At 45.0% G+C, this 25,033-nt stretch overlaps 2 protein-coding genes and 1 pseudogene across 4 annotated transcripts in view; all 3 read right to left on the bottom strand.

Annotated features, from left to right (window-relative positions):
- The window catches only part of RYR3 (ryanodine receptor 3), a 282,690-nt gene that overhangs the window by 245,652 nt on the left and 12,005 nt on the right, over positions 1–25,033 (bottom strand). The window lies entirely within an intron of this gene.
- On the bottom strand, positions 14,414–21,127 carry LOC309375517 (uncharacterized protein). Of its 2 annotated transcripts, none has more exons than XM_081921301.1 (2): positions 20,947–21,127; positions 14,414–19,691 (listed from the first exon to the last, which is right to left on the bottom strand). In XM_081921301.1, the coding sequence occupies exon 2, from the start codon at positions 19,687–19,689 to the stop codon at positions 18,166–18,168; it is 1,524 nt and encodes a 507-aa protein (XP_081777427.1). In that variant the 5' UTR covers positions 19,690–19,691; positions 20,947–21,127; the 3' UTR covers positions 14,414–18,165. The 2 variants fall into 2 exon arrangements, with proteins under 2 accessions (XP_081777427.1, XP_081777428.1); XM_081921302.1 differs by lacking the exon at positions 20,947–21,127 and having other exon boundaries at positions 14,414–15,639; positions 19,020–19,725.
- LOC309377913 (splicing factor C9orf78 pseudogene) lies at positions 23,082–24,102 on the bottom strand (annotated as a pseudogene). Its single transcript has 2 exons — positions 23,843–24,102; positions 23,082–23,580 (listed from the first exon to the last, which is right to left on the bottom strand). The product of its transcript is annotated as a splicing factor C9orf78 pseudogene (transcript).

Here is a 25,033-nt window from a genome sequence, read left to right as displayed (position 1 = left end):
TTATTGTCCTGACTCCTACCCAACACACAAACACATACACTTACTGAGTCAGGTAACAGTACAGGCTCAGCAGCAGACACATTGCTCAGGAGTCATGATGATTCAGGAGTTGGGCAAGAAGTTCAGAACTGGAAGGAAGCAACGAAGATGTCCCAACAAGTTTCCCTACCACTCTTGCCAAGCCTTAAAAGTTGAGGCGTGACGTGCTCACTCACGAGACTCTTTCAGCTTGTGGAAATACTGGGATTGCAAGCACACACTACTTTGGGGCAGACGAGTCTGCTCCCAACTGTGAAGGTGATACCTCCTGCTCAGGTTCTTGTTTAGCCACTGCAGCCTCCTGTTCAGCCTCCCCCACAGTTGATCAACGCCTTCCTCAGTCTCCACACAGGCTTCCAACTCCACAAGAACATTGAAGGCAAGAGCAGGCATCTCAGCTCTCCCCTTCTAAAGTGATTGAAATCCGAGTAGATAAGGGAGATTCCCCCGCTCCCGTTTCCCCAGTTCAGCTACCCGTCTCCACAATGCTTCTTCCACCTTTGTCAGAGCCTGCCACCCCAGACCAATCTTGACAGTGCTGTAGGGCTCATGACAGTTTTTTTTTTGGGGGGGGGGGAAATATGCACTATTAGATTAGGATTGCTGTAGGTCCAGGATAAGCTATATTACTTTCATATTCAGTGGCCTTTTCCCCCTTTACAACATTTAAAATAAACAAAGAGTGTACATTCAAAGTTCAATGAGAAAGCATATAAAAGTGCAGTCCATAATGCTGTAGAAACATAATGGGACTTGCCAACAAACCCTGGCACACACAGAACAAAGGAAACAGATCTGAACGTGTCATATTTTTTCATTTACAGTCCCTGTTCACAATATTCTACTCAATTAATGCGGTTTATGCAAAGGCAAGCTCTGTACATTGGGATGTTCTCATAGATTCCTATGAAGTAGTGTAATTTATATGTAGGAAGGAATAAAAGATGGAAGTAAAAAAGAGAAGCAGGACCCCCCCCCCAATTTTCTGCTGTCTTAAAAAACAAAGTCAAAAACAAGAGACAACAAAGGACACCAAATGTGTTGGTAGAAAGATGTAACAAAGCATTTGCCATTCCTGCCAACACTTTCTATTGAGATGGTAGTGCCACACCCCCTTGGCCAAGCATGGGGAATCTTCAGCCCATAGGCTTTTGAATCTGACTTCCATTATTATCCCACCCCTTCACACAGCAACTGAAGACTACTTGCAGCACAGGAGAGTGGGGGGGGGGTTGGGGGGAGGTGGCCAATGGGTAGGGATGCTTAACCCTTCCCTTTCCATGAACTGCAAGCACACAAACAAACAAATGTGTGCATGTCCATGTAGCAATTCAGCTTAGTATTTTTTTTAAAATTTCCATTTGTGTGAATGTGGCTATTTTTCTAAGCCTAATTGCCTCATTAGGAGGGAAAGAGAAGGGAGGAAGAAGGGAGAGAGAGAGATAAGGAGAAGGGAGATTTAAACAACTGTGCGTATGTAGGGAGGCATATGGTTGCGTGTGAATGGGAGAACGTGGATGAACTTAAGTGGTTCTACCCATGTAATTAACATATCATGTGGATTTACCCTAACTCCTCATTCTTTTCACTCTGCTTTCTAGCAGGTTAGTGATCTCCTAATGCATGGCAAAATGTTTGTAGACTGCCAGTGGAGGAAATAGATAGGGCTTCTTGACTTTCTCATAGAGGGGAAATTACTGATTTATTGGTATGTGACTGTTTTTGTGTACTTTGGGTACAGAACATTACTGCACCTAATTCCTGGTGCATTGGTGGTTCAATCAAATTCTCATGAAATGGATTTAGCTACAAGACTTTGAGTCTTTTTTAAAAAAAACAAAAACTATTCATGTGGGTTTTTGGTTTTTTTAAAGCCAACCTTATTGTACTTGAATCTAAAATACAGCATTTGAATAAAACATTCTGTAAAAAATAATAATTCAGCTGATATTTATGGGAAGCTGATATTTCAATACCACTTGCCTTAAAAGTGTACTTGATTTCAGGATCCATAAAAGTATGGGCTTTCCTAAAAAGGTTGCAGTAATAGTGGCATCATCCATTTTTTAAATAAAATGATGTTTTCCCTGTAAGATGGCACTAAGGCAGGTCATACATGGGTAAGTGTTTATAGATCATCATGACATATCATGGTCTGACAGTAGAGGGTGGTTTATTGATGGTGTAACAAACACCAAATCATAATAGATTGTGTGATTTTTTTATCCTTGGGTATAGAGTTGTAAAATATTCTAACTCTCTGCACAGAATCTACATATTATGCAAATTCAAGAAGCAGTGGGGGGGGGGTTAGTCCCTCCTTACATCCTCATTTATATTGCCAGCGTTGCTGGGATACATGTTAGCCAATGCAAGGCTGTATTAAGTGGAATAACAAATGATTCCAACTCTACTTCGTTGACAATTATTTCACATGAGCCATCAAAAGAAGTGAACAGATTCTCATTATTATAGGCCTGGGTTAAAAAGAAACACTACAATGGCTATTAGTGAGATAATATGCATTCCAAAATACACAACAGAATATGAAAACTGCATGCTGAATCTGAAGCATACAAAGAAGTGGAAATATGTGTAAGGCTACAAATACAAACTATTAAACGCAGCAATGTTGCACTTAAGAGACTCAGATTAATAAATTCTGCTCAGCTACAAGTCATTTCGGGTACAAAGAGAATATAAAAGCCAAAACTTATTTTGTTCTAAATGTTTTCCTACTATTACAAGAACTATAAGGAATATGTTGCATCAGGAAATTGGAGCTAACTACAACCAGACAATGGAGATCGCTCCTAACCTTAAGAATTCAGTATACTGTCAACTGTTACTTGGTCATTTTTTCCCCTATAGAAAGAAGAATTGTAGCTGTAGCTTTTATAGTTTTCATTAAAGTTACCTGAATACTGCTGTGCCAGAGAGGATGGGGAATATAACCGACTGGCTGGCAGGATTATGACATCACACTATTATGATACCAAACCACTCCCCTCCCCCCCCCCAGAGGTGAGCAAGAGAGAAAGAGAGAGGTCCTCAATGGCTGAGCCAATGTTCTAGCAAAATAAGAACTGCTGTCTCTCCATCCTCAAAAGTTCTGATGTGTCTATACCTTAGTAGCCTACAAAACATGGCAGCAGATTAACCAAGAAAGGCAGGAGAAACATACTGAACTGAACTCCAGAAACGCAGTAACAGCAGCTGAAAAAACGGGGTCTCCATCTTCATGCCATTTAAAGGACTTCAACTTACTTTCAGGCCTCCCAGGGTCTTGTGGACAAGTGACAAAAGGTTAACAACAAATGACCAAAACCCCAATAGAATAAAGTGCACATGTAGAAGTCGTAACTGGAGGAAGAGAGCAATGACGTCACAGTCCTGTCAGACAATGGGGGCTGTTTTCTATGTCCGCTGTTGCTAGGCTAACTTTAAAGTACGTTTTCTTGAAAACTGCTATGTAGTGCTTAGTTGGGACAGATGTTTGTCCTTATACTTATTTCAAAGCTTTATTAACAATAAAAGCTGTAAAACCAATAAAGCAGCAAGCACAGTCAATAGGTAACACTCCACGCTAATAGAGCAATTAGTGAGCCACATGCCTTGGGCCAAAATAGAAGTGATGTGGGCGGTGCTTGAACAGGGTGCCCTGCAGTTTCTTTAGAAGATCGAGGCAGCCACAGGAGATCACCTCAGGAACTCAGTATGAGACCATGCCACTGAGAAAGGGGGTTTAGCCCTTTCCCCCTATGCCAGCTTCCAGATGAAAACCACCCTCTGAAAGCTGCTTTTTGTCCCATAGACTTGCCCTGTGGTGTGTGTGCATGTGATTTCAACTGGGAAATTTTATTTGTTAATGCATGATATTTATGCTTCAGAAAATACGTTCTCTAGGCTTTGTGCAATTCAAGACAATTAAAAACATAACAACGGCAAGGGAAGGGTTGCCTCTGCTATGGGCTCAACAAGATCCACCTCCTCTGCACCACTCTCCTGGCCTCAGAGGTTACCAGCAGCCTCTGCTACCTAGTAGGCAAATGCTGAAGGACGAGGGCAGGACGTGTCAGCTGAATGATTCTGGTACTACAGGGACACCATGCTACAGTATTTCTGTCACTGATAGCAGCCTTAAGTGTGATTTTTGTTATGACAATCTTTCATTCACCACTTTGAACGCCTTTCAGGGGTAAAAGGCAGAATATAAGTGTTTTAAACAAATGAACAATCTGCTGCTGCAGTATATGGAAGTCTTTAGAACCTCTTCTCTTCTGCCTGAAGCACCATCAGTGGGTACTTGCCATTACTTGGATGAATTAAATTCTTCCTCCTGCTCAGAGTGATTTCAGGTTAGGTTATTTCGGCAGTGGTTACCTGTGATTCTCCCACACAAGTTGAAACATGTTTCATTTGGGCTGAAGAATGAACAATAAGCAAAACGTAAAACAATGGGGAAATGGTTACACCTCTCCCCCAGCATTGCAGTTTCAAAACACATAGATGTGTTTTGATCATCAGGTTGACGCTGGTGGATTTAGGGAGGTGGATTTAGGGAGTTCCTCCTACTTCAATTCATCCAAAATATAGGTGCCCAAACTGAAGAGCTCTGCTCCACACAGTAATAAATTATACTTCCGTATGACCTATTGCGGCGTTTCCGTGTGCTGCGCTGGCTCGCCAGATGCAGCTTGTCACACTGGCCACATGACCCGGAAGTGTCTTCGGACAGCGCTGGCCCCTGGCCTCTTAAGCGAGATGGGCGCACAACCCCAGAGTCGGACACGACTGGCCCGTACGAGCAGGGGTACAACAACAACAATATTTCTCTATAAAAAGGGCTTTTGTGTTCTCTATAAAAAGGGCTTTTGGAGCAAAGCCTGATTACAAATTCCAAGAGGATGGGACAGGGCAAAACTTTTGTGTGTGTTTGTGTGTGAGACTACCATACTACTGCAGCCTAACAGAATGAGGCCTACTCTAATGGGAAGATGTTGGAATTCATGCACCAGACTTGACTGCCCTGTACCTGAAGCTCTTCTGCAGTCCCATGGACAGTAGTTGTTTAATTGAACAGAACATTGTGCTATCTTTCCTTTTAAAGACCATATTCTCTCTCTCACACACACACACCCCGTCACTGGAATGATTACTGTAAAAAAAGGCTCTCGGCAAGAGGCCAATGTGTAACTGCTGGAAAGTCCCAAAGGATTTCCTCCTCTAATTTTCAATCATTGGCTGTGATGAGGAGATTGCAATAAGTTGTTTCCTTAGATGCCAACTTAGAGCCTCTTACCATCTGCCAGTAAATAGTTTTGGCAACCAGCCTGTTGCTCAGTGTTTACTCACTGATGCCAAAACTAGACATCTGCTCCTTGTATGGCAAAGACTTAGTGCTGTGACGAAACTAGTTACTAAATTTCGCAAAAGTTTTCTTCTCCTGTGAAATAAGCTTCTGTTTCTTGCAAAGAAGCTAGAAAAATATATACCCCACATTCAGCCACCTGATGTGCTGGACGTCTCTTTCTTTCCATTAAACATTTATACATCTCTCTGCAGCCTCCCTGGTTGCTCTTGCTTCCTGATCCAAAAAAACCCCATTGGCAGGAATTATCATATGATGTCTTCCCTGAGCTTTAATTCAAGTGCAGAAAACCAAGGAGGCTGGCTACCCAGCACCTGAAGACAGCACATTTGCTGATTTTGTTTTTGAAGGGAATATATACCTTTTACCTTAAATGAAATAAAAATTTCTGCCTCCATTTCTTTAAAAGTAAAAAAAATGTTATTAAAAAAAATAGCAGTGGACAGCTGTTCTATGCAGACAGCCTCTCCAGGATCAGTCCTGGTAACCCATGTATCATTTTTACTCTTCCTGTCCCTTGCCTTTTTTAATACTGACTATCACATTAATTATTACCAACTAAGATTTATCTATTTGGGTTTTATAAAAATTGAGACCATGATACTTCAGATACCTACTTCAAATTATTTGTTTTGTCTAAGGAACTTGATGTGGTATATGTGGCACTCTCCCAGCTTATCCTCACAACTCTGTGATACAGTGACTGGTCCAAGATAATCCAGAGAGTTTTATGACAAAATTGGGATTGGAATCTGGGTCACCTGAATCCTACTTCAACACTCTAACCACTACATCACACTGTCTCTTCTGAGACAAGATACCTTTTAAAACAACAAAATTTACTTCCAAGCAAACATAATTAGCAGTGGTATGCTAGGCATCTGTTTCATGCAATACAACCTCATTTCAATATGAAGAGAACATTACAATGACTCAGAAAAGTTGTTAAAATAGCTTCATTATGGAAGTATAATATAATAAAGCCCAGATGTATGGAAGATTTCAATAGCTCTTCAAATCAAGCCTTATTCAAATTACTAGGATTGTAAGAGAAATCAGCAGTTATAATTGATCAGCCAGCGGAAGCAGAATGAGAAAAGGGCTGATAGAATATAAAATCAGTGTGAATTTTCATGATCTAGCAAGGGGTAGGATGTGACCTTCAAGAAGTAGAAAAACCCACCACAAATATTTTAGAGTTGATCAAAATCTATGTTCCACATTAATCATGGATTTTATTTTATTATTTGCATATCTAACACTTCCCACCCCACCTCTGATCCCAACCTAGCCTTCAGCCTTCATTTTGGTGGTGTGATTTAAGCAGATAGAAATTGAACTTTGATCTGGGACCCTCAAAGGCCAACATATAAACATGGAACCTGTGAAGTAGTCCTCAGACTACAATGGAATAAGCTGGAGGTCCGCCATGCAAGATTGCTGTTATGAAGATGGACACAAGGACTGGGATCCAAAGTGCCACACTTGATTTTCCCTTCTGGGCAGCTGTTCCACATACCCCCTGAAAAGTCTCCCACCAAAAAAAGCAGCATCCCCCCATGTGGTGCAAATACCTGCTGCTAAAATGAAAAATTGGCTGTCTCCATTTTAGGTGTACACATGGAGGCACTTTCCATGCACAAAAGCCTCTATTGATCTCGTTTGGCTGCTAAAGATAGTGAAGCATATTGCAAATTAGAAGAACATATAAATATGATCAACAGAAGTTCTAGCACCCTTTGAGAGGTAGGGAGATTCTAGTTGGAGTGGTGAACCTTTTCTGATGTCAACATGATTTCCTTGCACAAGCACATCTAAGGGAAAGCTCATCGACTACAACCTCAAACTCACAACTACAACCTCAAACTCACATAGCGTTCATATCAATTCAAACATATATGAGTTGAATGCTGAGAGATTGACTGCTGCACATGTACACAAAATTCAGCTGTACAATACAAGCTACTGTATTTTTTCCCCTATAGGACGCACTTTTTCCCCTCCAAAAATGAAGGGGAAATGTGTGTGCGTCCTATGGGGTGAATGCAGGCTTTCACTGAAGCCTGGAGAGCGAGAAGGGTCGGTGCGCACCGACCCCTCTCCCTCTCCAGGCTTCAGGAAGCTATCCGCAAGCCTTGGGAGCCCGCAGGAGTTCGCACGGGGCTCCCACGGCTTGCGCAGAGCTGCCTCTTTCCCGAAGCCCAGGCACGCTGAGCAGTCGCGCCCCAGTTCGGGTAGCTCTGCACAAGCCACGGGAGCCCTCCCACGGCTTGCGGAGAGCAGCCTGCTCTGGAGGATGGGGGAAGCTCGGGCTTCCCCCGCCCCAGCCCCATGCCTGGGGGGGGAAATAATTTTTTTTCTTTATTTCCCCCCCAAAAAGCTAGGTGCATCCTATGGGCCGGTGCGCCCTATGGGGCGAAAAATATGTTACATATGTTATTATAGTGAATACTTTACCAATCCTGTTCAAATAACATAGGATGCATGCTTCTAATCTAAGGGTTGAATCAAACACCATAAATGACAGACTGACCACTCACAATGATGCATGCCCCACAGAGCCTTTCAATGGGAACACAAAGGGTTTCTCACTTACCCAATAGGCCTACTCTGAGTCTCTTCCCAAGCCACAGTTGCTTTTTGGCTTTCAGCAACACATATACATAGGGAGGGAGTTGTTACATGTCACATGAGGGCTGTGTGGACAGGAATGAAGATTTATAGTAGTAGAATCTGGACCGATTCCAAGCCCAGAATTTATTTGTGACCCAGGCTATTCTCAGACATTTTAAACATGCATAAGATGGCTTGGATCCATAGGCTACTTCAGTTGTGGAGGTGTGTTTGATCAAGCAGAATCTTGCTGAATGGAGGATGGAAGCTATTTTTGCCAATTCCCCCTATGGCCTCTATGCCATTTCCCATGTTGTTCGGAAGAGCCCCCAACTGTCTAAAGAAGATTTGGGGTTGGGTAAAGGGACCACAGGGGGAATTAGCAAAAATAACCTCATGCCCTTCTGTGAATGGGATGATCTTATGAACAACACGCTCATGGGATCTCTGGTCCCAGCCCAAGAAATGTGCATGTGTGTGTGTGGAGGTGGCACTGCCTCTGACATGTGCTTACTCATTGTATTATCTTAAAAAAAAAAACTTCAGTGTGTATGTCTGTATTTGTGATTGGCTCTTCTCAATGCATTCAAAAACAGGGCATCTGAATTCATGAAGAAGAGTCCTCTGTGCATACAGTTTTAATTGTCCACTTTACAACTGTATTTCCATCTTCACAAATGCCAGGCTTGCACATCTTTATTAGATGCAATGTCATCATTACAATTTACTCTGCTTAGTAATACACCAGTCAAAGGATGATGGATGCAATCTGATTGCTGATCTTTGTTAGGTCTTCATTAAATTCCCCTATGCCGGATCAAGAAATATGAAAATGTGATTCAAAAATAGTCATGGAAAACCAAAGCACATAAAACCTCTGGATCAAATAAGTGTATTAGTCAACAATACATTTGTTCCAAAAGTAACTGGCACCATTAAAAGCAGGTAAGTGGGTGGGTTCTTGTGCAGTGAGAAAAATGCTTGAAGTCGAGCTGGATTATGTTTCCATGGAGGCAAGACTCCCACAGGAAAAATTACAGCATTTTAAAGCACTTGTAGGGAGGCTCCTGGGCAGCCAAATAAATGATACTGTGCCAGTTGCAGGCTTTATTAGGTCACTTAAATTTTTACCTGCAAAGCTCAAGGGAGAAGGTTGCCCTTTTTTGCTGTTCTTTTAACAGTCCCCCCCCCCCCAGGCAAAGCTCTGATTTATTATTGACTGGAAAGATAAGATTCCTGATCTGTAATGAATTTTTGTGTGTGTGGAATTCAAGCTTTATCTATACTAGAATAATCATCTCTTCTTGGCAACAGGTACAGTATAAACATTCCTAACATTGGTTTGTTTATCTCAGTATAAAAAGAACATACCCTTCAGCAGTTTTTCTATAGAATAACCTTGAAGGGAATGCCTCTTATAAGGATTTTCCTCTCTTGCTCCCTTGATGTTGCAGTGATAGTCAAGTTTGCAAAATGCAGCTGATACTGATAGACCATTTAGATGACTAAAACTAACCTTTTGCTTAGATACATTTTATTATTATTATTATTATTATTATTATTATTATTATTATTATTATTATTATTATTTTGGCTTACAAGTCTAAACTGTGACTGCTCTTTCCTCACTCTTGACTTACAAAGCCATAGGGACAAGAATGCGGTCCAATAGCACACATGGTTTTAAGGAAGCTATCATGCAGCAGCTGCTTTAAATGGCAAAAGGTAATGTCCCCTCAAGAGCTAACAGCCAGCCCTGCCACTTCTGATCTGGTGTTAATGGACAGCTGGGCTACACTGCTACTTCTGTGGCCAAGTACCAGCATTTTTTGTTTATCTGAATTGATGGGGAGATGGAAGAAGTGGTTATTTATTCTCCTCCTGAAGTCTTAATTCTGACTGGTTCCAGCTGACCTGTGACAGACCTTGGGGTCTCAGATTTCATCACTGCCCTGTGCAACGCCAAAAATTGGTGCACTCCATCCCCCACCTCTTGCACTTCATTCTAAATAATAGTTGTGTCACTCCCAAGACTCTGTAAGAACATACAACAATACGTGCAATTTGTTTTTTAAATGCTTTGGATATTGTATTAGTAAATTACTGTGACATACCCTGGGATCCTAAGTTGAAGAGCAGGCAAATAAATCAAATTAATAACAATAATAATGAGAATCAGAGCCCTGTTGGATCTGACCAAGGGCCCATCTAGTCCAGCATCCTCTTTTCACAGGCCTTCCAGATGTTCTATGGGAAACCCACAAGCAGAACATAAGCACACCAGCACTCTCCTCACTTGTAAACCTCAGAAACTGGAGACATTACATGGCCATCATGGCTAGTGGCCATGGACAACCAGATCCGCCAATAATTTGTCCAATTCTCTTTTAAAATAATCCAAATTCCATAGTTAGCTCAGCAGCAAATGAGCCATGTATAGGTCCATTCGAAAACCTTTTGCAGAGGGAGAATAGGCTGAAAAAGAAAAAAATATCTTCTGGAGCTATATGAGTTGATGGGCTGTTCCAAAATGTTTAGATGTATGAACCACTCTTAAGTGTCCAACATTTGTATTTAAGACACCAGAAGCACAGGTTTCGTTGGTGTGGATTCATACCAATTTGAAGATCAGAGCAAAGTAGACACACTAAAGTATGACTGTGTGCTAAAATTGTATTCATTTTTCTAGCAGTTTCTTGTCCCCTTCAAATCAGAGCCTTTTTTGCCATCAGATACATGTTTTGTGGCTGTGTAGAATATGTTCTGCCTTTCCCTAGTTACACTTTCCTTGTACCGAATTCTATTTAAATATTCTCTTTCAACATGTTTAATCAAATGTGTATTCATTAACGTAGTTAAACTGTGTTGAATGTCATTGCTGGAAATGTACTCTCTTTCCAACAGTTTTTTTCAAGCAAGCCGTTAGCTAGCCATAAGGATTAAGCAGCACACTTGGTATATTTCAAATGTTAAGGAATGAAGGACTTTTGAGGCATTAACATAAATGGCAAGGCTCTCTCGTTTCATTACTGCTCCTTTGAATCCATTTTCATTCCTGTCATAGGCAGCATGAGGTCAACATCTACTTGTTTATTTGTACATAAGATCTGACTTGAAACATTTTGGTTTCTAAGAAAATGTCAGCTTTGAGTAGACAAAAATAGAAAAAATGAGGCCATGGATCTTGTGGAAATGCTTTGTCATATTCTCTGATATGTAATTTGCAGCAGGTCTTAGCATCATTTTATTCTTCTGAATTGCTCTTATAATATTTAACTCCCAAGTTTCAGAATCATATTCTCTGCTGATTGCTGATGATATTAGGCAATCACTTTCTTTATCTATGAGTATGAAACCATATTGCCTTAAATTAAAATATTGCAAGCTATTCTAAATATACCTCTGTGCCTGGTGACATAATTTATTACCTTTGAGGGGCAACAGCAACATGATATTGCAAGTCAAAAGACGACAAGCTACTGTGGCATCAATTATACAGGGCAAAAGGGAGGAAAGGATAGTGGGGCAATGGCCACAGATGGAAGGGCCACAGGTAGATTTGAGAAGTCAGTTGAAGATGTGAAAGTGACAGCAAGAGTTCTAAGCTAGAGACTCAACAAAGCTAATAAATCACATGGGTGTCTACAAATAACCTATGACAAGGAGCCTTCCATGGCACCTTCAAAAGGTCTCTGGACCAGATTCAACCAAGCAGTTCTGCTAGTGAAAATCAGATGTGCTATTTCAGATGTGGCAGTCATTTTGTATTATGCCACACACACCTTGGCTGCCATGTTGTGACTGGCACCCATGGCACTTCCTCAGAACCCTAAATGTTTCCCAAACGTTGGGAAACATCTGAACTATAGGAACGTGGGAAGCTGTGTGGAGACAATAATTGTACCATCTCCCCTCTTTCCCCACATTTCTCCTTCTTCCCCTCCCTTCTGTTCATGGTCTTAGTGGTTTGCAGCACAGCTTCATTGCTGGGTCAGACTCAGAAAAGAACAGAACTGTAGAATACCTGTTTGGTTTTATAGGGAAAAGTAAAGGGACCCCTGACCATTAGGTCCAGTCGTGACTGAATCTGGGGTTGCGGTGCTGATCTCGCTTTACTGGCCAAGGGAGCCGGCGTACAGCTTCCGGGTCATGTGGCCAGCATGACTAAGCCGATTCTGGTGAACCGGATCAATGCACGGAAACGCTGTTTAACTTCCCGCCAGAGTGGTACCTATTTATCTACTTGCACTTTGACATGCTTTTGAACTGCTAGGTTGGCAGGTGTAGGGACCGAACAACGTGCGCTCACCCCGTCGCGGGGATTCAAACTGCCGACCTTCTGATTGGCAAATCCTAGGCTCTGTGGTTTAACCCACAGCGCCACCCGCGTCCCTCTGTTTGGTATTAGTGTTGCATTAAAAGGTAAAGGTAAAGGACCCCTGACAGTTGCAGTCCAGTTGCAAACGACTCTGGGCGCTCATCTCGCTTTACAGGCCAAGGGAGCTTGTGTTTGTCCACAGACATTTTTGCTGGGTCATGTGGCCAACATGACTGAGCCACTTCTGGTGAAACCAGAGCAGCGCACGGAAACACTGTTTACCTTCCTGCCAGAATGGTACCTATTTATCTGCTTACACTTTTTGGCATGCTTTCAAACTGCTAGGTTGGCAGAGCTGGGACTGAGCAACGGGAGCTCACCCCATCGTGGGGATTCGAAACCGCCAACCTTCTGATCGGCAAGCCCAAGAGGCTCAGGGGTTTAGACTACAGCGCCACCCACATCCCCGTTGCATTAGCATCCAAATGTACAAAGACTTTGTGGCACGTTAAAGACTAACCAATTTACTATCGCCAAAGCTTTCATGGACTACACTCAACTTTATAAGATACATGAAATTTTATCCTGGGTCGCAGACACATTTACAAATGGCTGGGGAAGGGGGACTATAAAAAGTTGAAGGTAAATGGAAGGTAGAAAAGTACAAATAGTGATAATTACATAAACAGTGATAATTCACAAAACCAATTTTTATGACACAGACATCTTTGCATTGGTAGGCCAATTCACACATATAATGTCCTAAAAGAATCTTCGCCTTGGTTTACTCCACAAGCGATAGCATTGAAACTCTTAATATATTGCAGTCCAGCTGTTTCATAATCAGTTTAAATGGAGGTTTTTAAGGTGAGCTTGCCTCACCAACATTGGTTCCCAATGTGTAATCATTACAGAGTCACCAACATTGGTTCCCAATGTGTAATCATTACAGAGTCCTCTGTAAAATACTGAGTACGGTAACTTTCTGTTCAAAACTTATTGTAACAATATTTGCCTTAGTCAAGGTCCTGGTTTACCTACATATGAAATACAAAAGATTCTCATTTCACAAGAGTGGCATTGTTTGCTTCAAGTGTCCCCACACCAATTGGTTCAGAACTAACTGTACTTTGATCATTCCAAGCTACCCTTTATTTGCTTAACTTGGGATGGCAGCTGAAAATAAGAATATCCTAACCTATTAATTAATGCAAGACCGATTTACCCTTCCAGAGGAAAATTGAAAATTAAATCAATTTAATTACCAATCTTCCTGTGTAATGACCATGAAAATCTACTGTAATATTTCTAGTGATGACTGCTTGAGTTAGTCCTGCTTCCTCAGCTAATCTTCATTGCACCAGATATTGAGGCATCTAAACTAGTAATGTTATAGGTAGTTATTGGGTCTGAGAGTTTCCCACAGATTTTTTAAATTTTCATTTCTAGATAGGATGCTGAAGACTGTCATGCTAACTGGTTGCGTGTTGAGTCCCACAGCCACCCCAAAAAATTCACACTTCACACTTCAATTTTTTGTTTAAGGTTTTTGGCATAATTTTGGCCACAACTTTATTCAAATACAAAATTGTGAGTGGTTGCTTAGGCATTGGTTCGACTATCTGTCCTTGCCCCCAAAGGACAGAGCTGGCACTTCCGGACACCACCATAAGCCAGCGTGGGAAACAAGTATTGGGTGAGAAATGAGGCTGGGAATCAATCCAACACTTCTCACCCTCATGTTCCGGTGGGGCTTGCACGGCCCAAGCCCGGCTCCACGGACAGGACGAAAGAATGGCAAGCCCCTGGATTCCTTTAACGGAATTCCCTTTCCGCATCATTTGGAGGGATAGGCACTTACCCCTCCAAGAACCAATTAACCAATGCCTAACCGCCAACCTTACAAGTTGTGACGATTTGCTACGTAGTAGGCAAAAACCAAATGGCACAGCCAATCAGCCAATGGCAAAATTCCTACCAGGCCCCCGCTCAAAGGCGAACGACCCCATGACAGGCATAGCAAGGTCAATGAAACCAAGAACCACCCTATAAAAGGGAGGGGGGCGGGTGATCCGGTCAAAAACGGCCAAGAGGACGTCCCATCGTCCAGCTCCTATATTTATATCCTCTGACCCCTCCTCCGAATTGGCAACACTCAAAAATCCCCAGCAACCCAATTAACCCTTAAGATTTTGGGTTCCACCAAATTTGCCTAGTCATGCGACGGTGGCCTGTACTCCCAACCGCAACACGTGCTCTCTGCTAGTGAGAACACGCTTTGCGTGTTGAGTCCCACAGCCACCCCAAAAAATTCACACTTCACACTTCAATTTTTTGTTTAAGGTTTTTGGCATAATTTTGGCCACAACTTTATTCAAATACAAAATTGTGAGTGGTTGCTTAGGCATTGGTTCGACTATCTGTCCTTGCCCCCAAAGGACAGAGCTGGCACTTCCGGACACCACCATAAGCCAGCGTGGGAAACAAGTATTGGGTGAGAAATGAGGCTGGGAATCAATCCAACACTTCTCACCCTCATGTTCCGGTGGGGCTTGCACGGCCCAAGCCCGGCTCCACGGACAGGACGAAAGAATGGCAAGCCCCTGGATTCCTTTAACGGAATTCCCTTTCCGCATCATTTGGAGGGATAGGCACTTACCCCTCCAAGAACCAATTAACCAATGCCTAACCGCCATAGAGCCCTCAGCTCACCGCCAAACCACTCACAGACCCAGCCAAGACCTCAGCTTGGACACCACCGCACCTATCCATGCCTCATTACCCGAAGCAGAAAGGTGCACACCATCAACTCGAAAAAAGGATGGCTTCTGAGAGGAAATCTCAGGATGAAAGATCACATCTCCGCCCATCTCCAGGATCCTCAGCGACACTGCGGAGTTAGTACGTCTTCTGACTCTCTCAGTGGCGGCTGGGCAACGACTGCCCCTCCAAGCACACCGTTGCAGCCACCTCGACCAAAATATTTTAGCTGTCGGCACTAATGCCCACAGCTCTTCCAAGTCCGCCAAAATTGCAGCACGCAGGGAAAAACAGTCCGAACAAACCAGGTCGTTCTCACCCAACTGCACCACAATGGCCGATGGGGGTCCTTCCAACTGCAACTGCCTCCGAATCATAGGCAGCAGCTCCGACCATCGCATTCCCCTTCTGGACAGCCAGGATAGTTGAACATGCCGAGGGAGGCCGAGACCTGGACCCAATCCCGACTGCCGTGCTGCCACACAAGCCCAATGGATGATGCTGTGTCCCACCATCCATATGCGGACAGCCGCAGAACCTGAGATAAATAGACAAGACAATATAAACAACCATGCTAACGAACATAACCCTTGAACACATCCGATTTCCAACGACCCAAATCCTTTATTCTGGCTGCTGACAACCCCCAGTGTGCTGCAGTCGTGGCAGCCCCAATTCTAAACGAATGGGGAGCAAAGTCAGTCGCTACGCCGCCACTCGCCAAGATAGCCTTACGCATCACCTTTGCAAATTGTTGTCTAGAAAGGGGCAACCCATCCTCATGCCTGAGCAAAGGCCCATCACCATGGGTGCGCAAAGCAAGGTACCTCCTGACGTCTTTTACAGGGCAAGGGCCCGTTTCACCCGTGGCCGGGAGACGAATGAGGGCACCCTTGCCCCTCTGATCGGTCTTAGAACTTCTAATCGTGATACGAAGTTCAACGGGAGACAACTGTACGTCTCGCATCAAAAGGCCCCGGGGACATTCATTCTTACGATTTTCTACCACTATTTCACCCACTCTTAAGGCACCAAAAAAGGCGATCGAGAATGCAGCTGCGAACATGCGAGCCTCGTACCCAGACCAGCACACCACCTGCAGCTTTTTGCGCATTTTGCACAGCATGTCAAATGTTATGGGTTGCCTATTTGCTGGCCGGGAAGGACAGAGTCTGCTCCATCCTTCTAAAGTCTTGCGTACGATGAACTTCGAACACGGGTCCCTATCAAAGAATACCTTACAGAAAAATGCTATAGCGGCAGCTTGCACCCTAATTGTCCTAGCTGCCCTGCCCAATTGAAATAAATGTGCTAAATATTGTAGCACCTGCGACGATGTGGGCAGGAGCCCCCTTACATCGCCGGCAGACTGCCGCCAAAATGCTACAAAATCCTCCCAAACTTTTGTGTATGATCTTAAGGTAGAAGGAGAGACCGATGCCGCTACTCCCTGTAAAACTAATTGCTGCCAAGGTTCCAAAGATGATCCGGGAAATATTCCGGACGTATCCGAGCTTCTGGAACCAGGAGTCTGAACCGCTCCATCTGAAAACGGGACAGAGCATCAGCAATTTCGTTAGACAGCCCCGGAATAAAACGAGCTGAAAAGACTATATTATAACGTAAACAATGTAAGACAAAAACTCGCAAGAGGGCCGACACCCTGGGGGAACGTGACGACAGCTTGGCCAGCACTGACACCACTGCCTGGTTATCAGTCCAGAAGCAGACACGGCGGTCCCTGAATTCTTCGACCCACAAATGCACTGCCACTGCAATGGGAAAGAACTCGAGAAAAGTTAGGTCCCGCGTAATCTCTCCTCCCATCCATTCCGCTGGCCAACGTTTCGCACACCAACGACCCTTCCAATACAACCCAAAGCCTAGCGACCCAGCAGCGTCCGACTGCACCTGGAAGTCGTTATGCAGATTCAAAGTATCCTGCCATAACGACACCCCATTGAAGTCTGCTAGGAATTCCAACCAAATGGACAGGTCAATTTTTACCTCCTTAGTAAGGCGCACCCGATGATGCGGGGCTTTCAACCCTGCTGTGAGCCTGGCCAAACGCGAACAGAAGGGGCGCCCCGGCGCCACCACTCTACAGGCGAAATTCAAGTGTCCCAAAAGCGATTGTAGCTGCCTAAGAGACACCTTTTTCAATGGGAGTAATTCCTCTATCACCTTCTTCAAAGCTACCAGCTTATCTTTTGGCAAGCTGGAAGTTTGAGAGACAGTATCCAAAAGGATACCCAGGTAAGTAAGACGAGTCGAAGGACCCTCTGTCTTGTCGGCGGCCAAAGGAACCCCCAACTCTTGGGTGAGGTCGGCAAAAGCTTGGAGGAGTATCGAGCACTCCCCCGTATCACACGCCGAGGCCAATAAAAAATCGTCCAAATAATGAGTGACTCCGCCCAGACCAGTTTTTTCTTTGAGTGCCCACTCCAAAAAAGTACTAAAAGATTCGAAGGCGGCACAAGCAATCGAACAGCCCATAGGCATAGCTTTGTCGAAATAATACTTGCCCTCAAACTGAAAACCTAACAACCAAAAATCTTCCGGGTGAATTGGCAACAGGCGAAATGCCGACTCGATGTCGCATTTTGCCAATAAGGCAGCGTGACCAAATTTCCGAATCATCTTGATCGCTTGATCAAGAGATGCGTATTTCACGGAGCAGAGCTCCGGAGGGATCGCATCATTAACCGACGAGCCCACTGGATGTGATAAATTATGAATTAAACGAAATTCACCTGGCGCCTTCTTTGGCACGATACCCAAAGGGGATACATGCAAATGATGAAAAGGGGGGGTGTCAAAAGGGCCAGCCATACGTTGCATGGCCACTTCTTTTGATATCTTCTTACGAGCCACCTGAGGTAGCTCACGAACTGATTTTTGATTAGCAGGATTCCGTGCTACGGGAGTCACCGCCACTGGAATCCGAAAACCAAGGGAAAAACCGTCATACAAATAACATGCAGCGTCCCTATTGGGATAAGACTGCAACCAGAACTGCAAGGTCTGCAGGCGGACAGGAGTATAGGCTAAAGAGAGCGACGTGTTATTTTCCCGCCCCTGAGGCTGCAGAGGGAGTTGTGGGCTTGGGGGCCTGTTGAGAACCCCCTTTTCCCCCACGAAAGGGCCGCCGACCAGCAAAACAAGAGGAAGCGGGATGTAATCCATTGCACCTCTCGCATATGTGTGCAAATTTGCACCCCGGACGCTGACAGGAGCCCTTGTTGAAGTCCCAACAGTATAAGCGACGCCCAGTTCTCGGGGCCCCCAACCTAGCCTTCTGTGGCTCTGGCAACTTTTTCTCAATGAATGGAGCCACGTAGGTGGTCCACACATCAAGGTCTTTGCGATCCCATCGGGCGGATGGGATCCTGGCCGCACGGCGCCTAAAATTCACATCGTATTTTATCGCAGCTTTCTCTCCAGCGCTGTTGAATGCAGCGCGAACAATAGACTGATAAACCAATAAATGGAGAGATCTCCGGGGGTAAGCTGCCACAACCACTCCAGCAAAAACCTGGAAACAATCAAGCCACAGCTCGAAGCTTCTGTCCGCAATGGAAGCACCATGGCGTTTTTTGACGGAGCTACCCTTCTCCTGATCCTCTGAGGGAGGAGCCAACTTAAACATATCCACGAAACGGCCATTCAGTATTCTAGACCTTAACTTTGATGGCAAATGCGAACCGGGAATGACATCCCTAGCAGAATTGGTGGAAACCTTAACATCAGGTATCAAAACACCATCCCTACACTCTTGCACGGCACCATATCTGGCCCGATGCGAATTGGACCTACGCTCCCAAGCCCACCTAGGAAGCCCAGAATCCATCTCTCCGAAACCCCAATACAGTTCCAGGGACTTACCGGCCTCATCATCGGAACTAGAAGATGACGTACCGGTATTAGAAGTAGAAGAGTCATCCTTCCTACGTTTTGCACGCCTCCGGGAAGACCTCCTACGGTGACGCTTTTCGCTCGACGATTTTCTGGCCGGAACTGGTAAGCTGTCCTCAGCGGAAGACTCAGAATCACCATTCGGCCGAGAAGGACCTGGGGCTGGCGAGGAAGAAACAACAGGTGGGTGGCCCGAGGCAGACGGGGCCTCCACCGAAGGCCTCACGTTCCTCCCCCGGCGGGAGGGAGGCCGCGAAGGGGCAGTTCCTCCAGAAGCTCTCCGGGAGGAAAAGCGCGACCTCTTCCCCCGCCCATGATCAGCAGGTAAGTAATGGGGCTGGGTTAACTGGGGATCGTTAACTCCCCCTCCAACCGATAATTCTTCTCTCCCATCCTCACTAGAAGATGACACACTTGGTGACTCCGCCCCCACTGGGCGAGGCGGCCCTGCAGACGTGGAAGGCTGACTGGAACATTGTTGCAGAAAATCGTCCATTTGAGCCGCAAAGCGCGACAAGGCTGCAGGATCGCCGGCCATGCTAGCCACCAGGGACTGCACCCTACCCACTGGCTGACTCGAAGCAGGTGAGCGAAGCGCCTGAGATGGGCCTCTAATAGGCCGTTTTACAGTAGAAGACGTGCCAGGGCGGGCTGAGTCCTTCTTTGGAGCCATACCTGCTAGAATGGAGACAAGTTAAAGACCAAATAAATTCCTTAGAAACAAATGAAGCTGGTGAAATACTATAACCTGTGGAATAGAATTGACAACAGGCCGGCCAAACACCTAACCACACAGAAGTACCTAAACAATCACCGAGCCCAAGGCCACGCAGGAATAAAATCAGTAAAAGCACAGCCGTATAATTAAATTGTCCCTAGCAGCAATAAGATAGGATGCACTGCCCAGGTCAAGCAGCAGGTGGCGCTAGTAGGCCTAACCACTCAAATTGGGAGCTGCAATACCGGCTGGGCCACTGGGGGAGCTCGTGAGCCGATCGGCTGCAATTGCTCTCAAAAGCCACTAGAGGGCCGGCTGGTCACTTAGCAATACAGACACCCTACGAGCAGCTAGACTTCCTGCTACAGGTCGCGCCGAGGCCTAGCAGGCCTGAACAGGCCTTCAGCACACCACCGCTGTAAAAGCGGCGCCTCCTTAGTCAAGGGGCACTCTGCAGGGCCGAGCAGGGGACAAGCGCGCTACCGGCAGCTGGAGAAAACCCTCGTCGCCCCCCCAGATGTACCGCGTCAGGGCGCGCCGCGGCAAGCGCGCTAAGGCCGAAGCCCAAAGGAACGCGCCCCGCTGACGGAGCTCCGCGAACCGGGAATCAGGTATGCCGGTTGCGGTGTTCGAAGGGAGGGGGGAGGCGGGAGAGGGCCCAACCGCGCTCCGCTGCTGCGGAGGCCGAAGCTCTAGGCCGCGGGGGGGGGGGAGAAGGGAGACGGGAGGGGGAACGGAGTCTGGCTGCGCTCCGCCGCCGCGGAGGCCGCAGCCTCTGCTGAAGCCGCGGCGGACCAAGGAGGTGGGGGTGGAGGCGGGAGGGATATGGAGCTACGGAGGCCGCGGACTTAAAGGCAAGGGGGTGGGGGAGGGACCGGAGGGGACAATCCCCGGCCGCGCACCGCAGCCGCGGCACGGCTTTAATGCAAAGGGGGGGGAAGGCCGACACAAAAGCGGTGAGGAGACCAGCCGAATCCCCTCAGCCGCGGAGGCCGCTGCCTTGAAAGCGGGGAAGGCGAAGCCTCCCCCCGGTGTAGGGGGGGGTCACCACCCACAGCCCAGTCTCCCCTCCGGAGGGTATTAACTAGGGAGGGAAAGTGAAAATCAGGCGGGAATATAAAGAAAGGAACCAAGGAGAATCAGGCAAGAGAGAAATATAGAAATTGAGAAAAGGAAACAGAGAATGGGGGGGGCGATAGCACACGATACAACCGTCTCAAGCGCAGCTGCTCCTTGATCCGGTCAAAAACGGCCAAGAGGACGTCCCATCGTCCAGCTCCTATATTTATATCCTCTGACCCCTCCTCCGAATTGGCAACACTCAAAAATCCCCAGCAACCCAATTAACCCTTAAGATTTTGGGTTCCACCAAATTTGCCTAGTCATGCGACGGTGGCCTGTACTCCCAACCGCAACACGTGCTCTCTGCTAGTGAGAACACGCTTTCTGCAGTATTCCTGGACTACCTGCAGAAGAGAATGATTTAACTTGCATGTAAACCAGTTTAAGCCTACTTTGAAGTTTCTGTTTTTGCCTACATTAAAGTTTTCTGTCTCGTGTACTTAGCTATAGCTTTTCAGGACACTGACATTTCCCCCCTGACAGCCTGAGAGAAAGCTGCTCTTCACTGAGGGAATACATTATTGAACTTGCTGTCATATACTGACTAAAAAATGAAAATTGTTTTGGGAAATGGTTGGTTTAAAAGGAGTGGGCTTTGATATCTGCTTTCTTTAAGATAATCAATTATAAAGGCATCAGCTTGTCTTATTTATAAATTAACACATTTATCTAAATATTAACATTGTGGCTATTTGTTTCCAATTAACTAGAAGCAAAACTTCCAAAGTGATGGCCAAATACTCTACTAGCAGAATAAAGAGAGAAAACGCTAAGTTTTATATTCATGAGCCCTGGCCTCTGCCCTCTACCCCTGTGGCCCAGATGTGAGGAGATCAGCATCTTTGACAGTTCAGTTTTTAACTAAGTGTGGTTTATTGGTTCATCTAAACCTAAAACATCATAAACAATGGTTTAAAGTTGGCTTGTGTAAGCCTGAGTTCATTCTGAGCTTTGATCTGTCTGATCTGCAACTGTTGGCTACTCTTCCTTTGTGATTTCCCTTTTCTTCCATGCCCAGTAGTTCCTCAAGCTTTTTGAAATCAGCCTTCTTAAAGTACAGAATGCATGTCCACCTACACTCAGCTTTCCTTTGTCTCTGTATCATGAAATCCAGGGGACATGATCACTTCCTCCCACATTCCAAGTACTTCCACTATGTCAATCAGTTTGTTCCTGTTGGTGAGAACCAGATCCAATACAGATAATCTCCTTGTTGCTTTTTCCACCTTCTAGGAAATGAAATTGTCAGTGAGGCAATTGAGGAACTTGTTGGACCTTACATTCTTGGCAGAGCTTGATTTCCAACAGATATCGGGGATAACTGAAGTCTCATGTGACTATTATGACCATTTTTGAGTGTTTGGTATTCTGCTCAAGGAAAGCATCTTCCAAGTCTTCAGTCTGGCCTGGAGGTCTATAGCAGTAAAGTCATTGTTGTTTTCCTCCCCATTCATTTTTACCCATATACTCTCAATCTGCCTTCCATGTTCCAGGTCATGAATCCCTTCACAAATGTACATATTATTTACATATAATGCTGCTCCCTTCCTGTTCGTTCTACTCCTTTGGAATAAGTTGCACCCCTCTATTTCTATATTCCAGTCATAAGTCTCATCCCACCAGGTTTCAGTAATGCCTATTAGGTCAAATTCATCTTGTGTGTTTCCCATACTCTGTACTTTGACTTAAGCTTTTTATCTGTATCATAGTTGCTCTGTGAATGCTGTGAAATATTTAATAAAAATTATACACAGCTTGATTTTATTTTTTAATCCCCTCTGAGTGGTTTACAAAAAGAGTTCCTGGTCACAAGGACAATTCTAAGTGAAACTTCCCCTTCTCAAATTTCCCTGTGCATTTGCTCTGAACACCTGAAGATGATTTTTTGTGATCAGGAATCCAGCTTCAGTACTGCCAGTTTATCGTCTTGAACGCCTCATAGAGATAGTCTGTCAGTGTTTGTAAAAAGCAAAAAAAGGAGGAAAAGGTTCTGACCTCCCTTTGTCTCCTCAGCCTGGTCCTCGGACCCTTGTCGGCACAAAAAGAGTCCACGAGAATATCCTTGCAGAGTTTTATTCTTAAAAGTCTTTGTGCAAAACACGACTGAATAACTATACACACCAGCACTAACCAACCAACCAACACCAGCCTCAGCACAAACTAACATTTTTCACTTATATATACAACTTGGTGCAGACCGCTGAGTCATGCTGACCCAGCTTTATTCACATTAAAGAAACAGCGGCCATTTTAGCCGTGACATAGTCATCAGTTGCTTTCGCATTTGGGGGTGTTTGCAGTTAGGTGAGGATCTCACAACTTCTGGTTTCTCAGTATCTCCCACCATCAACTGACTGGCTTTGGGTTTCTCTTTGTTTCTCCATACCAGTGAATTCCACTCTTCAAGATAAAATCTGTTGTGCTGGACATAGTTGACAGGCATGTTCATTGGGACATAGGAAGTTTTCCTATTTTTCTCCTTGTTCTGCTGCTTAGCCAGCAACCTCACTTTGGCCTTCTCAGTGAAGATGATGTTTCTGATCTTGGCATCAATTCTGAGGTCCACCTATGATATGCCGCTCAGCATCTAATTGGACAGCATCTCTTCTGTCTTCTTGGCCAAAGAAACCCGGATGCTCTCAGGTAGCTTGTACAGACTGTGCTCTGCATTCTTCTGGTTTACTTCCTGTTCCTCATTTTCCACAATCCCCTTCCTTTTTTCAGCTTTATTTCAATGGAGTTCATCATATCAGCATACAGTGGTACCTCGGGTTACATACGCTTCAGGTTACATATGCTTCAGGTTACAGACTCTGCTAATCCAGAAATCGTACCTCGGGTTAAGAACTTTGCTTCAGGATGAGAACAGAAATCGTGCGGCGGTGGCGCGGCAGCAGCGGGAGGCCCCATTAGCTAAAGTGAACTGTTCAGGTTAAGAACAGTTTCAGGTTAAGAACAGACCTCCGGAACGAATTAAGTACATAACCAGAGGTATCATTGTATTCACATCTCATGTTGGTCTCTGCAGAAAAAGGACTTACAAAGTTACAGTCCTCCTCTTCACTGATCTTGCAATTCTTTCAATTTCTTCATGTCCACCATTGCACCAGTCTTTATCTTAAAAGGGCATCTGCCAGGGTCATTTCTTCTTGTAGCTTCTTCCCCCACAAGCCAAGCGGTAGAACTCACTCCATTGGGCCTCTTGTAATTTTTGCCAGACCTCCTTGGTGACCTGCTCATCCTCATCTTCCTCCTCAAAGTTCCTCTGATGGAAAGCTTTCCCTCCTATGCTGGCTGTTTGCAGTAATAAACATTGATTGATTGATTGATTGATTGATTGCTTTCCCTGTTAGCATGTTCCTAGCTGCATTGGTGACAAATCTTCTTCTTTACCACTTGTGTGAAGAAATATATAATAGAAGGGTAACAGGCAATATAAAAGTATTATGACTAAGAAGCTTTAAGTGTGTAAGGTACTGTGAATGTTCCAAATTTGGCCATACGTCATGCACAGATGAGTTTTGTAAACTCATACTCCATTCACACACTTCTAGGCCATTTTCAAACATCAACAGTGACTATCAACATCTCTCTACATTTGAACATTCACAGCGTTTATCAATGATTGTCAACATTAATACATGAGTGAGCACTATACTGCAGGTGGCATTTCTTCTGAATAACAGCCTCTCTCTCTTTGTAGACTTTTATATATTACGCTCTCACAAGTTGTAAAAGTTACACAACCAACATCACATATAAGACAGAGGGACAGTGAGTTTTAAGGAAGGAAGAATTGTCAGAGCACTCTCCTAAACCAAGCACAACAGAAAGAAGATCTTAGCACTGCAGTGAACTCTATGGTAAAATGTGGAATGAGACTTTAATGACTGTTGCCTCTTCAGCTTCTGACTCCTCCCCCTCCCCGTCTGCTCCCTCCTCTCCCTCTGACCACTCATCATCATCCCAACACCAATCCCCTGGCTCTGAGCCCTCTTCCCCTGGGGGTTCTCCAGTTGGTGTCTCCCACCATTCCTCTGCATTCAGCCAGTCTATGGCACAGGGCTTCCCCTCACATGATTTGAAGGGTGGGGTTCAGGAGAACCCCCAGAACAGCACACAGCATAAGCAGAGGGGAGTCATTCTGTCTGGCAAGCTGAAATGTTTGCACAAATGG

Source organism: Podarcis melisellensis (assembly GCF_964234715.1).
Source record: "Podarcis melisellensis genome assembly, chromosome: 1".
Lineage (NCBI taxonomy): Eukaryota > Metazoa > Chordata > Lepidosauria > Squamata > Lacertidae > Podarcis > Podarcis melisellensis.
Note: the sequence above shows the minus strand (reverse complement) of the source record. Positions and strands in the feature narration are given on the sequence as shown.

Coding starts and splice junctions, on each gene's coding strand:
- LOC309375517 (XM_081921301.1), bottom strand. CDS start 19,689: ATGGCTCCAAAGAAGGACTCAGCCCGCCCTGGCACGTCTTCTACTGTA.